The sequence below is a fragment of the Pteropus medius genome, unplaced genomic scaffold (genome assembly GCF_902729225.1).
Source record: "Pteropus medius unplaced genomic scaffold, Ma_sr-lr_union100, whole genome shotgun sequence".
Taxonomy (NCBI): Eukaryota; Metazoa; Chordata; class Mammalia; order Chiroptera; family Pteropodidae; genus Pteropus; species Pteropus medius.
In genome coordinates this window covers 744,582-757,876 of record NW_024342470.1, presented here as the reverse complement: position 1 = coordinate 757,876, position 13,295 = coordinate 744,582, and the positions used below count along the sequence as shown (strand labels likewise).

Sequence of the window (13,295 nt, the reverse complement as noted above, 5' to 3'; positions counted from 1 at the left end):
AAGGCTGATAAGAAAAAGTAAAGTAAATACAAGAAACCCGGTAATCACCCTCACCTCATTTAGGCCGCCGCTAACTGACCCCAGAGCAAGGCTGGATGTTAGTATTCTCTCCATTTGATGAGAAACCTGCCCTTCACAGTCCTCAGGTTTTATAGACAACCATGTGTAATCATTCCTACAACTACAGGCAACAGGATACTGGCTTAGGGTGAGATCAGAAACAGACTGAAAGAGTAGTTGGCAATGCTCTTGTTAATAGTATCCGGGTTTTTTTTTTCTTCTTCATTGAAACATTAAAAAAAAAAAATAGAATTTGAGGATAAATTCTGAGCTCCATGGAGGAAGTTTATTACAGATCTGGCTACCTAAAATAAAAAAAAAAAAAGCTTCCTTCCTTTTCCAAACCACAAATAATCAGGCCTTAGGCTAAACACATTCACTGGAAAAAACAGCAGTGCTGCAGGATGGAAAGCAGCATTCCTTTTACTCATGAAACTACAACCTCTGGTAACCTGAGCTAGCTAAATGTCTCCCTCAGAATAAACATCTCCATGCACAGGCCAGTAGTGCAGCTTAAGCAGCACTCTTCATGTTTTTAAAAGCCTCTGGCGTTCAAGGTAGTTACAAATAGTAGTGGAGGTTCTGGGCATACTAGCAAAGACTATGTTCAGTTACAAGAATGAGAAACTGTTTTAGGTCATGTGGCTGTTCTCTGACTATCACAGGACTGAACAGCCTAAAGAATTCCTCCACGTGAAAACCTGATGTTTGTATTAGCAACTGGGGAGGGCTGTTATCTGATAGGACTGACGCCAGCAGCTCAGGGTCTATGTTGCCTCAGAAATGAATAGCCTAATGGAAAACAAAAACCAAAACTCAGATTGAAAAACAGTCCTTCAAAAAGAAAGAAAGAAAGCAAACGGTAAAATTACTGCTTTAGCTATACTTGGCCCAGAAGTGAGAGCTCTCTATCCTTCCTATCTTCCCTAGAAAGGAATTGAGCTGCCCCGGCTTAGTACTAGCTCTGCATGTTGCCACAGATGGATTGACTCTCTCACATGCACATACACCCATGTGTGGGTAAATGCTCCCTACAGTGGCTGGTTCAGAACAAGGTACGTGACCCAAACTGGCCCAATAGGACACAATTCTGGGGCTTTTGCTGGAACCTTTAAGAAAGAGAATCTTTCGGCAGGGGTTGCCAGACTGGTAGGATCTGGAGCTGCTGATGGCCATCTTTGTCACCACATGGGGAGAGACTTCCTGAGAATAAGACTAAAACAGAACCAAGTGATACACTAAGACCAGTTTCTAATGACATCATGAGGTCATGTGCTATTGGATTTTTAAACCCTGGACTCTTCAAGTTGTGTGACCTAATGACCCTCCTACCCTTTAAAAAAAATTATGTGGTTTCGAGTTGAGTCTCTGCCACTTTAAGCCTTCTTACAGAATCTATCGAATTCTTCCCCTAAAGCCCTAACGTATGGTCACATGTAATCACACATCTTGAAACACTGGTAAAATTAACTCTAAACCTGGAGAAAATTGAATTGCTTCTCTGTGAACCTTTAAGAAGCTGAGTCTATTCAACTAACCCTTTAGACAGATAAGCTTTCAGTCTGTGTGACCTTTGTCATATATAAATAATGTATCTAAGGCTACATTTCCATTTTCAACATGGTTAACAACGAGATCAGTAAGTGATGCATAAAAGCTGGCTATTACTATGTGTCCAACTCTATGCCAAGGACTATATGTACATGAACTCATTCCCTACTCAGAACAATCCAGGAAATAGAAAGTATGTATTACTATCTCCATTTTACAGAAGAAATAGAGGTTTGGGAGGTTAAATCACAAAGATCACAAAGCTACTGAGTAGCTGAGCTTGGATGATAGCCAGGAGATCTGATTCAGGAGTCTGTACTCTTAATCACTGGAAGATGCTATCCTCAGGTTAATGGAGAAAACTTCTTTTGGCAACTTATTTCTTACTAATGAGCATGTTCTCAAAAGCAATGCAAGAAATATGCCCCACAGACTACGAGTGTCTCAATGGCCAATGTTTACCTTGCAAACACAGAAATGTGTCAGGTTTCAATGCACAATAACGTTAGCACTTAATAGAAAAAAACAATATCCATCTTTAGATTTTAGAGATGCCTAAATGGAGGAAGGATAAGCCAACTACATATGAAATGCCAGAGACTATGATAGGGACTTTACTTTCATGATTTTATTTGGACTTCAGACAGTTATTCATTTTACAAATAAAGAAACTGAATTTCAAAGAGATTAGGTAGCTAACTTGTTGAGGTCTATAAAGCTATTAAGCAGTTAAATCAGTAAGTGAGTCAAGGTGTTTCTAAACCTAAGCCTATCTTCCTTCCACACCCTCAAGTTGGGATGTGGAATATAGGGACCAGCAGGTAGAGACACATGGAAGATAGTTATCTAATGTTTAAATAGGCTGTTCTCTCTTAAATAAAGGAGCTCAAAGCCTAAAATTCTCTAAATGTTTATCCAAAAATGGAGTCTGGCATTCTCTAACCAATGGCACATGGAGCCTGGAAAAAACAGAAGCAAAAACAAACCCAGGAAAACATCCTCTTAAGAGAAGGCCTGTGCATGGGCTCACTCATATGACCTATTGGGAGAAAAGAAACACAAAATCTAAGGATTCCATTTGGGTCAGTGAAATGCATATCAGACTCAGATATAGTGACTGTGGCTTACTGGGCAGCTGACTTCATCCCAAGACAGGGTTATTACCTTGGATTTCACAGAAGGCATCTGTGTCCCACCACGTCTTGTCTGATCCTTCCCACACTCCTGCTTTCCTTTCTATCCTTGTCAGCAGCTTTAGGGAGGATAAAGCTTTAGAGCCAAAACTGGGTGGTTTGGGCATTGCTAAAATTTGCAGCTACAGCAAAACCTGATAACTTGGTATTAACAGATCATTGTGTCTCTAGTGCATAGATGTTTGTCGCACCCAGCAGCTGCCAGGGCTGGGGTTGACCAGATCGTCTGAGTCCACATTAGGATAGCTTCCCCTGATCTGAGCTTAGGACACTATGGGTCCTCCTGGAATCTGGTGTATCACACTCACCTCTGCTTTTCTCTGCTTCTCCTCTTGCTCTCTCTGCTCCTTCTCCATGCCAACCAGCTTGAGCTTCAGCTCAGACACTTCGGTCATCAGATCGAGCTTCTGAGTCTCAAGAGATGTGCGACTTAGCAGCTCCTGCAAGCAAAAACGGATCTTAAACTCATAAACCTCCATGGCAACAAAGACAACTCAAGTTCTATAGCACAAAAGCCAATCTCTAAGTCATGTGTTAGACAACACAGAGTTGTGACTGCATATAAGCTACAGGCCTATTAGGGATGGACCTGAGATGATAATCAGTCATTCGGAATAGTACAGCCCCTGCCATAACCCACTATGCTCTGAGAGACAAGTGAGCAACATTTAAATAAAAATTTTCACACAGACACCATTATTCATTATTTCTGAATAGAGAAAAATGAACACATACTCTCGAAGAACTAAATTTCTTCACTTCTATTTTAAGGCAAAGCAGCTGGCCCTTCTCCAAAAAAACAAGCCTATGACAATATATTTTTCAAAACCAATTATTTCCATATCACCTCCTTAATGTTCAGCACAGCCTTCAACACATCTCATTGTCAGACCTCACTGCAATGAGCCCAGAAGTGAGCTTGAGCATATAGTAGAGGTTCAATGAATATATACTGAATGATTATATTAGAATCTTATTATTTGAGATGATCTTTCCTGGGCTGTACCAAAATTACAACTTGGCCACTATGAGATGTAAGTAAGAAGACTATTATTTCCTTATTGTGAGGACTTCTAATGGGAGGTTGAGAGGCTATTACTAGTCCTGCCATTTGTAGAACAGTAGTAGACAACAAGTTGCCATTAATATACACTTAATTTGCATAATTAAGGCAAAATACAAAAGGGATAGCCAAAACACCTTCCAAGAACTACTAGGAATTATGAAGAACCTCAAAAATCAGGAGCATTTCCAAAGTCCAGAAGCAATACGTTTCTCCATTGGCAAAAAGCAATGTTCCATGAGGTTCAAAATCTTTGGCAGACATTGAATACATAGGTCCTTGAAAGAGAATGTAATATGGAGATCAACTAGGAGATCAACAGGCCAAATGAGCAGAAGGAAAAGACACAGTATCCTGCCATGGTCTGAGCATTCCATAACATCTTGGGCAGCCCAACCGAGTACAAGAACGGTAATCTCAACACTATTCTAACCCAAACAGCTGTGATTTCACATATTCTGAACGATCCTCAGATCATGAACCAAAAAACACAGGACAGAGATTTTAATTTAGAATATGTGATTCCCTACAGCAAAAGGCCCTCAGTACCTCAGAAAGCCAGGCTACAAACTGTCCATCTGCTAATCTAAAGGGATGAGTATCTAGAAGCCATATTAGCAAAATGAGCTGAGGACTGGACTGAGAAGGCCAGCTCTTCCTGGGCCACCAGACTTAAAGATGGCTTACAGGGCAGAGACGGCAGTACCGTCATGCCAGAAATGTGGATTACTTGGTCATGAAGAGTCAGCCAGATAAGTGTATACAATGAAGTTGGGGACTTGGGGGGCACAGATTCACTGAGTGTCTCCTCTGTGCCAGACACCATTGGGTACTTTACATACATGCTTTCCATAAACCCTCCCAGGGATTTGGCAGTAAATATTATTATCCCAACTTTACAGATAAGGAAACTGGCCCAGATATTGACCTATCTTGGCCAAGGACACATGACAATCAACAGCAGAGTTCGTTTTCAAACCAAGGTCTGCTCACTCCAAAACTTATTTTTATTTAATGTATCACATTGTTTCCCAAACAGAGGAAGAAGTCCAAGAATTTTAAGGAAAATTAAAAATACATGCTGAATAAAAGGCAATCAGCAAATATCCACTAAACCCAGGAAATACTCATTCAAATGGACAAGATTTTGTTGAGTACATATTGTCTACTAGGGCCTGGTGTTAAGGCTCTACAGAACATAAAAGGCCCTAAAGGTTACTCCCTGGGTGAAGACAATGGCATCTCTGAGTTGAGTATCTTAAGATGTAATCCTTCCCCACACTACCTATTTACTCCTACCTCCTTCTTCCTCATCCCCACCTCCCTCTCTGTCTCCACCACCTCATAATTCTGCTTATCTCTTCATCCTTTCATCAACTTGCTTATTCCAAAAAGGATTTGAGGCACTTTGCAAAACAGACAATTCAAGTTAAAAAATAAATCATAAAAAATAAAGCAGGTAAGAAAAGAAGTAGAAGTCAGAGTTATAGCCGGTATAAAAGTCATACCCTAAAGTTCTATATACAACTAGAGATGGACTATAATGTGTATGTGAGCTTCCCAGCCACCAATGCAAAAATGAAAAGGAACAATTCTACAAATTAAGGTCCATGAGATAACAATTGCTTTGGAGTGCTGAGAACAGAGAAAATATTCTTCCATGAGACGTCACCTGTTTATTCAACAAATATATTTTTAAATATCTACCAGATGTCAAGGCCTACGGGATGACAGTTAAAAACATAGCCTCTGTTGAGTGCTTGAGTATCTTAAGATAATACTCATGCTGTTTGTCTAATAACCAGCATTCAAGATACTGCTTTGCTGGGATTCCTCAAAATGTCTTTCTTGAAAGCTAAGAATCTACTCTACTTCCATTATTGCCAAAATCCCTCTAGCTGTTTTAATTGCCAAGTTGTAATTGGCCACGCCAATGTTCCAGCTGACAAGGATAATAACCTAATTGGTCACAATAGTCATGCCAGGGTTCCTACTGGCCACACTAACATTTCAAGTGGACATTCCAGTTGGACACACCAAAGTTTTAATTAGAAACCTGAAGCTGCTTAATTTCACATACTCCACTGATAATTAAACTTTCACCAGGCGGCCTCCAACAGAGGTTATATACTGTAACCTCTTCTTCATACATGTCTTAATTGGATATAACTACCCTACATTCTCAACTACTCCTTCTACTTCCAGCATAAGTTGAATCTTGACTTTTGCACAATACGATACATCCTCCCCCATCATCTCTAGTGGAGACCACTCTGTTCTAACAACCTGACTTACAGAACACCTTTCTCCCTGCTTCAAGACTGCTTCCAGATCACTATCTGTCCCTATTGATCTCTGTGTCTGCCCTCCTCTGCTAAGGCAGCACCACTCAGTTATATCACATTTTCCCCCAAATATCCAGAACCCACTATAGTCTCCCATTGTCCTTGTGGCTTTTGTCTTTTAATCAACAGTTTCTTTACATACTTCAGGCACATTCCGTCTCCTCAGCAACTTCAACATCCTTGTTTATCTTCCTTTTAACGTCCACTCTGGCTTCACAATTCTCGAACTCAACACCAACAAGCTTTGCTTCCACTTCGTCTTAGGTTTTCAGCAATATGGCTACAACCTGGCCCTCATCTTTGTCCAGAATGCATTTGCTCTGCTCCTAAAATGTTCAGTTCTGAAGTTCTCTCCTCTGGCTACAATCCTCTGACCTTTCAACTGTCCCGTTTCCTCAGTCGAATAATCTTTAAGTTCTTCTTCAGTGGCTGCTAGTTACTTAATAACTCTCTATTTTCCTAGTTTATTGACTTCCTTTGAGCACTATTTGCTTCCTTATCTGCTCTATACCTTGAGATTAATCATTTCAGTCATATCATATCAGCACCAGAAAATCCCTCGTCCAGCCCATCTCTGCCCGTAGACCTAAAGTGCATTTGATTTACCAGAGCCCAGGCCATGCCAAACCTCAAAGTCTTTTGTTTATGTTTCTACTCCCCATGACCTGAGAATTGCTGGTAAAAGTCACTTAATGACATCAAGTGGTTTCTGCACAAATTTAATTACAGCTGATCTTCCAATACTGCCCGACAGAACTTGTATTCATTCCTTTCAGAGATCATTCCAAATCTTTTCCATTCTCCTCAATCTCTAAACCCCACCCTATCCCTCACTTCTCCTCAAATAACCTCTCTTCGTATTTACTGAAAAGATTTTTAAAAATCATCTGATCATTCATTGAACTTATATCCTTTCTATTTCAAAGTTTCCCAGAATCGTCTTTCATTCATATCTCTTAAATCTATGTCTTAGAGAAAGCCAGCCCACACCTTCTTTCCAAGTTTAGTCTGACAGAACTGTACATAGCCAATTCCTCTCTCAGGTTCTTTCCCTAGTCCAGGAAGTTTCCATAAAAAGCATACGTTAAAAAACACAGTGATTCCAGAGTTTGCTCCTGAATTGCTCCATCTGACCCACCTTCCTGTTGCTGACCACTTCTCAGTCTCTAGACTCTTCATACCATTCTCACAAAGCTTGATGGAACTTGAGATTGCTTCCCTGGTTAACCAGCAGCATCTGCTTTATTCTCTGAATTCTGGTCCTGTTTCTCCCTCTAGATGGTAACTCAGAATGACACCTCCTCACGTGGTCCTAGGCTCTTCCTAACCTCTGTACTGCCTTTGAGGAAGTTCCCACCAAGTCTGTGTTACTCTAGGGTAGGATCATTAATCATTCACTCTGACAGGCATTTAATCTCTCCCTCACCATCAGCTTCCATTCCTCAATCTATAAACATGATCAAATTTCTGACATTCGAAAGAACCTTCCCTCTTGACCTGGCTTCCCTCTCCAGCAACCACCATCAACTCCCGAGTGCTCTCACCATGCATGTGCATGCTCTGTATGAGTTGTGTGTATGAACGCTGTCTCTCTCTGTCCCTCCCTCTCCCCAAGCTCTAGAAAGAATAACCTTGCCCCTGCTCCCTCTCTTTCCTCATCTTCCTGTCACTTCTCAACAAGACATCTGCATGCCTGCAACCCAACTTCTGGCTTCACCAAATAAGGTACAGAAACAGTTCCGGTTCTAAAGACCATTGTCCAAACTTTCAGATGCATCTTAGCTCTCAACTGACTCACGCTTGATCCACTCATCAATGTAAACTACTCCTTGCCACCCCTTCCTTCCTTTTAGTTTTCCTGACCTTTCTTTTTTCTTTTCTATCCACTTTGCTGGCTTTCTTTTATTCTGTCTACCTCTTAAGAAAAACATTCTTTGGTTCCTAGCTCTCATCCCCAAGACTGGAGACATCTCTGGATCCAGCCTGTTTGTCTGGAGAACTGAGGCAAGGCTTGGCTCCTGCTCAGACCTGTACAATAAGGTCCTGCTGGGAATCTCTTTGAATCATGCAGCCACCATAATGTGCAGGGAGGTGAAATGAGGGGAGGCAGGGGGCTGGAGATGAGGGGCAAAGGTTTCATAAGCAGCACTGGCTTCGGCTTTCTCAATTGTTTCCAGGTTGCTGCATAAATGAGAGAGCAAGGGACAGAGAGGGGGTGATATGGGAAACCGGTATTTTGTTTTTCCTACTATGAAGGAGCATGAAACTAAGTAATGAAACTTTAGGAAAAACCAATGGAACCAATGAATTATCTCTCACCCCTCTCTCTCCCTTCACCACTACATGTAATATCTTCCAGAAGGACAAATACGACTCCTTTCATGAGGACAGAAAAAAAAAAAAAAAGCCTACATCTCGGAGCAAATTGTTATTTCCTGTTTCCAAAACTCAGTTTCTGACTAGAGCTGATACAAAGAATTTGTCTTTCAACTTATTCTCCCCTTAAATTGCCACATCTTGAAGCAATTACCTGCATCTTTAAGTATGGAACATGACCCAGGGAGGTACTAACCAATGACAGAGGACTGGAGCCAGGCTGGCAATCTGAAACCAGAATGAAAAATTGGGCCAGGGAAAGACATGAAAGGAAAAATGTGTCCTTTACCCTTTGAAGTAAGAGGCCCAGGCCTTGTCGGGAAGCCATGATCATGAGTAACACTGTGCAGAGGAGGAGCTCAGAGTCAGCCTGGGTCTGAGTCCAGACTCAGTCTCCACTAACAAAGTCATCTCTCTGAACCTCAGTCCCCTGATCTTTAAAAAAGAATAAAGCACCTACTTCACACTGGGGTCTGGAGGTCCGACAACAAATGAGATAAACTTGAGCAAAGGGCTTATTTCTGCTTCATAAATCTCCCAGGGGGAGTTTTAGGAAATAACTGGCAAATTCTTGTTTTCTTCACTCATGACTCTAGTGTCTCACCTCCTCAGACAGATTTGTGTTTCCACAGGATTATGTCCACGGCTCTGTTTAATATTCTGTTTAAGATAGTAATACCTCTTTAAAGGTGCTTTTGGAAAATTTATCAGCCCTGTGTTGCTGATGCTTTGCTGAGTTCACATATCTGGGCACATTGTTCCCTCACTCACCTCAAGGGCAGGAACTAGGCATGTGTCCTAGGCCCTGTATCCCCCTACTCAGTGTTCTTGACTCATGCTGGCCATTTGTGTGACTGTTCGATCTTAACAAAACTGGAATAATGGTACTACAGCTCTAAGAGGTGGGCAATGCCAAGTCTGTACTGTCATCTCCATTCCCTATAAATAAGAGCTCAGGTTCATTGACTTTCTCAGATCAACAAATGGTGAATCTACAGAAAGTCATGTCCACTGACTCCAAATCCCCTAAATTTGTCACTCTCCACACCTCACCTAAAAGGCAGCCAAAACAATGAGGTTGCGTGATGTCTGGAGCTCTGGACCAGGTAGAAGGACTGAAATAGAGCCTGGTGTCCTTGAACATTTTCCAAAAGCTGGTTATGTCCTCATGAGGAGGTCTGCATCCATCCCTTCTTCCTCTCCACTCAGCTTCCCTATCCTGTCTTGTTTGGGGACACTGAACACCATTTCTCCACTTGACATTGATTACGTCATAAATGGCCAGTCTCTGGAAAGGGCTGCATTTGACTGTTGGCTCTGCATAAAACCTCTTACCCAGTGAATAGCATCAGCTCCTTCCCTGAAATCATCACCCTCTGGAGAAGGGTCAGTGATGGGGGTAGAGAAGCTCACTGAACCTTTAGGACACCAGAGGACCCATGGAGACCACATCAGAAAAAGTCACCTCATATATATCAGCAGACAATGGAGAACCCTCCCTGTGACACAGAGATTTTGTTGCCAATATGATCTGAGCCTGTCACAATGAGGAGGCACTGGCCTATGCCTGTATTCTGGGGTTCTATTCGAGGCCCTGGGCTCAGATAGCCCAGTGGGCAGCCCTAAGAGATGCAGCTGGACAATGCCTTAACCTACTTAAGGAACAGAGGGCAAGGCCCAGCTCTGTGATCTCTGTATCCAGACCAGTGGCTCAGACTACCCCAGACCCACATAAACTGACCCAGGCTGAGTGGCCCCTTGAAGACCTATTCGTATATTACCAGGAAAATGTCTCTTACTAATAGGGGAGGTTCCCTGGAAAATCTAGACATGCTCAGTGAGTCTGAGACTATATCTGAGTAGGTGCTTCCCTAGGCAGTCCCAAGAGATGCTGGAGTTGCCCCCTTCCCAGACCACATGGGTTGCAGACAAGTAATATATACTTCTAAATTTTATCTATGTACTGCCCATGTGGATTGGCCCTTGTGCTGATTCTGTTTAGTCTGGTGTGCCCATCTAACTCCAAGTTCTTCATGGTCTCTCTTTCTAGAGACTGGATGGGTTAATGCATAGAAGAAAACAGATGGGAACTGAGAGACTGGCACTTAGCAGGGGCCAAGCCGGGCCAGGCTGAGGGGTATGTGGCTCACGAGTTGGGTAGGAAACTCCCTTTCTCCATCTTGGCCTCCTAGAGGGAGGGTGACTGGTCAGGAGGACAACTGTGGGGAGAGATAACCCAGTGGGGTTTTTGTAAGCACAAGGTTCGTGCTATGCTGGTGAGGTATGGGTTCCTTTAAGTCACAAGTGCTACTATAGCCAGAGTAGGGGACAAAGTCTAGAGCAGAGGTTATGAACCAGGTTATGGAGGTCTGTGAACCAGGCTTGACCTGAAGGTATGTAGCCGAGGTTCACACGGTTTTTTTTTTTTCATTTAAAGTAGTTGCCAATGTTTTTAAAACAGAAACATCTTTAAATCTACATTTCCGGCTTCTTGTGAAAAATGGGACTACCTAGCAACACTAGGCCTACATGGGCAGTCAGCTAGAGGTGAGTAGCAGCTGCCTCATTTAGACAAAACACATTCAGCATGCAGGAGCAACATACCCGAGGGAAGCAGTGTAAGAGGCAGCCAGAAGGTCCCATACTGTGACAGTAAAAAAATGTTCAGAGCTCCTCAGGCCTTTGAGTAGGAGGCCAGGCTTGGCCCGGGGCAGGAATGGTCTCTGGGAGCTGGCAGAAAGAGGCAATTGTTTGCCTCCATTCTCTGCCTCAAGGCCATGAGTCATTCTTGCTCCTACCACCAGAAGCCAAGAGCCCTGCGGTCCAGGATAACACAGTCAAACAAGGCAAGTCTCGGCCTGCTCCAGTTCAGAGGACACATACATACAAATTCCAAGCTACAGATGACATCACATCAGCACTGTGGTGCAAGAATTAAGTGTCTTTTCAAACGGCATCAAGCAGATTTCAGGAAAGATGAACATGTGCAGCAGAGTATTCAACTTGGGATTTGGAGCTGGGAATTCAAAGATCTCAGCTCAGGCAACATCAAGTCCAGAAGATACATGAGTGGGAGCTGAGGCTCATATGTGTCCTATGATGTGAATGCAGAATTTGCCAAGAAAGGAGCATTCCACACTCTTTTCATTTACCCTTAAAAGACTGAGAGAACACAATGAAAGTTCTGAGCATAAAAATACCTTAAGTTCAGGAAGATCTTTAAGCTCCAGAAGTAGCTAATAAGAGCTACCATACTCCAAAAGATACCAAGCCAAGATATCCACCTCTATGGTGCATGCAAACCACAGGCTTGCTGCCAAACCCATAGCATTCAAGAAAGAAGATCTAGAATAAACAGGACAAAAAGGGTAATTGAGATTAAAACTTTTTCAAAAGTCTAAAATCCAGTCCATGGGATAATGCTTAGAAGGACAAGATGGACTCCCCCAGGTGGTGCTGGGAACCACCGTCAGACTACTTGACTAGAAGACCCTGACAAGGGAGCAGAAGCTCTGCTAGAGAGAGGGGTATAGGGCAGTCCTGGAAGGGCAGCCAGGAGTGGTGGTCAGAGGGCTCAGGAACAACAACGTAGCCATTCCCAGACCTCCAATTACGTGGTTACTTGCCAGGCACTGCCTTCCAGAAACATCCACCTTCTGACATTTTTCTGACAGACCCCCCTTTCACATTCAAATTTCTTTGTTTCTGTCTGGGGTTCTTACAGCACTCCATGTCTTCGTCTTCTTCTCTCATCCCCACCCCAAACCACACCTTGTGCAGCCTTGAAAATATAATCTAGTGGGTTGTCCAATGCACTCTTTGTGAAGATGCTTTTTCACCATTTGAGGTTTTTCCCTGAGGCTATTTCCTTCCTTGAGTCTTCATAAGAAAGATTCAAAAGTTTTTAAAAATAAATAAATAAAAAGACTCAATTTCTATCACTACTCAGGTTTTCAGGGAGTATGATGAGCAAGAGAAGTGGCACACAATTTAAAAAGAAAATTAAATGGAGCCAGGAATGTGGTAACTTATTAATCATCAATGAAAAGATAACTAATAACAGCTTCTGAGCTGCTGGAACTAGTTTTTTTTAAAACTATTTGCATAAGAAAACTGACTGACTTTTTAAAAGTTTTTCGAACACACTCAAACAAAACTAGGAGATACCTGGGAACTAAGAGACTTATCTTAAGACCAAAGGTCATATTCAAAGCCTGTGTTCATTACTATTTTATGAAGAAACGATTTTAATTTTATGCTGATCACAGCAATAAAAAAAAAAAGTACAGCTTTGAGGGAAAGATTCTAAGGGACCATTTAATCAAACCCACCCTTTTGAAGGGACTGACTTTTGTTCTTTAAATAATTAGTGAGTACCTTTTATGTGCCAGTACTATACCAGGAGCTACAAAGCATACACACACAAACTTCAGCCACAGTTGTGTTTTTTTTTTTCAAAATAACTGAAAATGTTAAGAGTGATATAAATTAACCTGTGATATTAACTAGATATATTAGATTTCATAAAATAAAATTTCCAGTTAGCTTCTCAACAGATTCTGAAAAGACTTTTGATAAAAATTCAATATCCTTCCTAAAAATTTCAGTTCATTATTTACAATAGGGTAAAACTGTTCAAGAGTAGAAGAGTCAAGTCAATTATACTTTCACTCAAAAAAATTAACTGTGATAGTAAAGACAACTATA

At 41.9% G+C, this 13,295-nt stretch overlaps 1 protein-coding gene across 12 annotated transcripts in view; it reads right to left on the bottom strand.

Moving 5' to 3' along the window:
• PPFIBP2 (PPFIB scaffold protein 2) overlaps positions 1-13,295 on the bottom strand; it is a 132,462-nt gene that overhangs the window by 44,023 nt on the left and 75,144 nt on the right. For 11 of the 12 annotated variants that reach the window (XM_039863477.1, XM_039863478.1, XM_039863484.1 and 8 more), the window contains one exon: positions 3,113-3,244. In XM_039863477.1, coding sequence (XP_039719411.1) covers positions 3,113-3,244 — 132 coding nt within the window. Of the gene's footprint in view, positions 1-3,112; positions 3,245-11,788; positions 12,550-13,295 lie in introns of those variants that run through there. The other variant, XM_039863487.1, reaches the window with a different exon arrangement.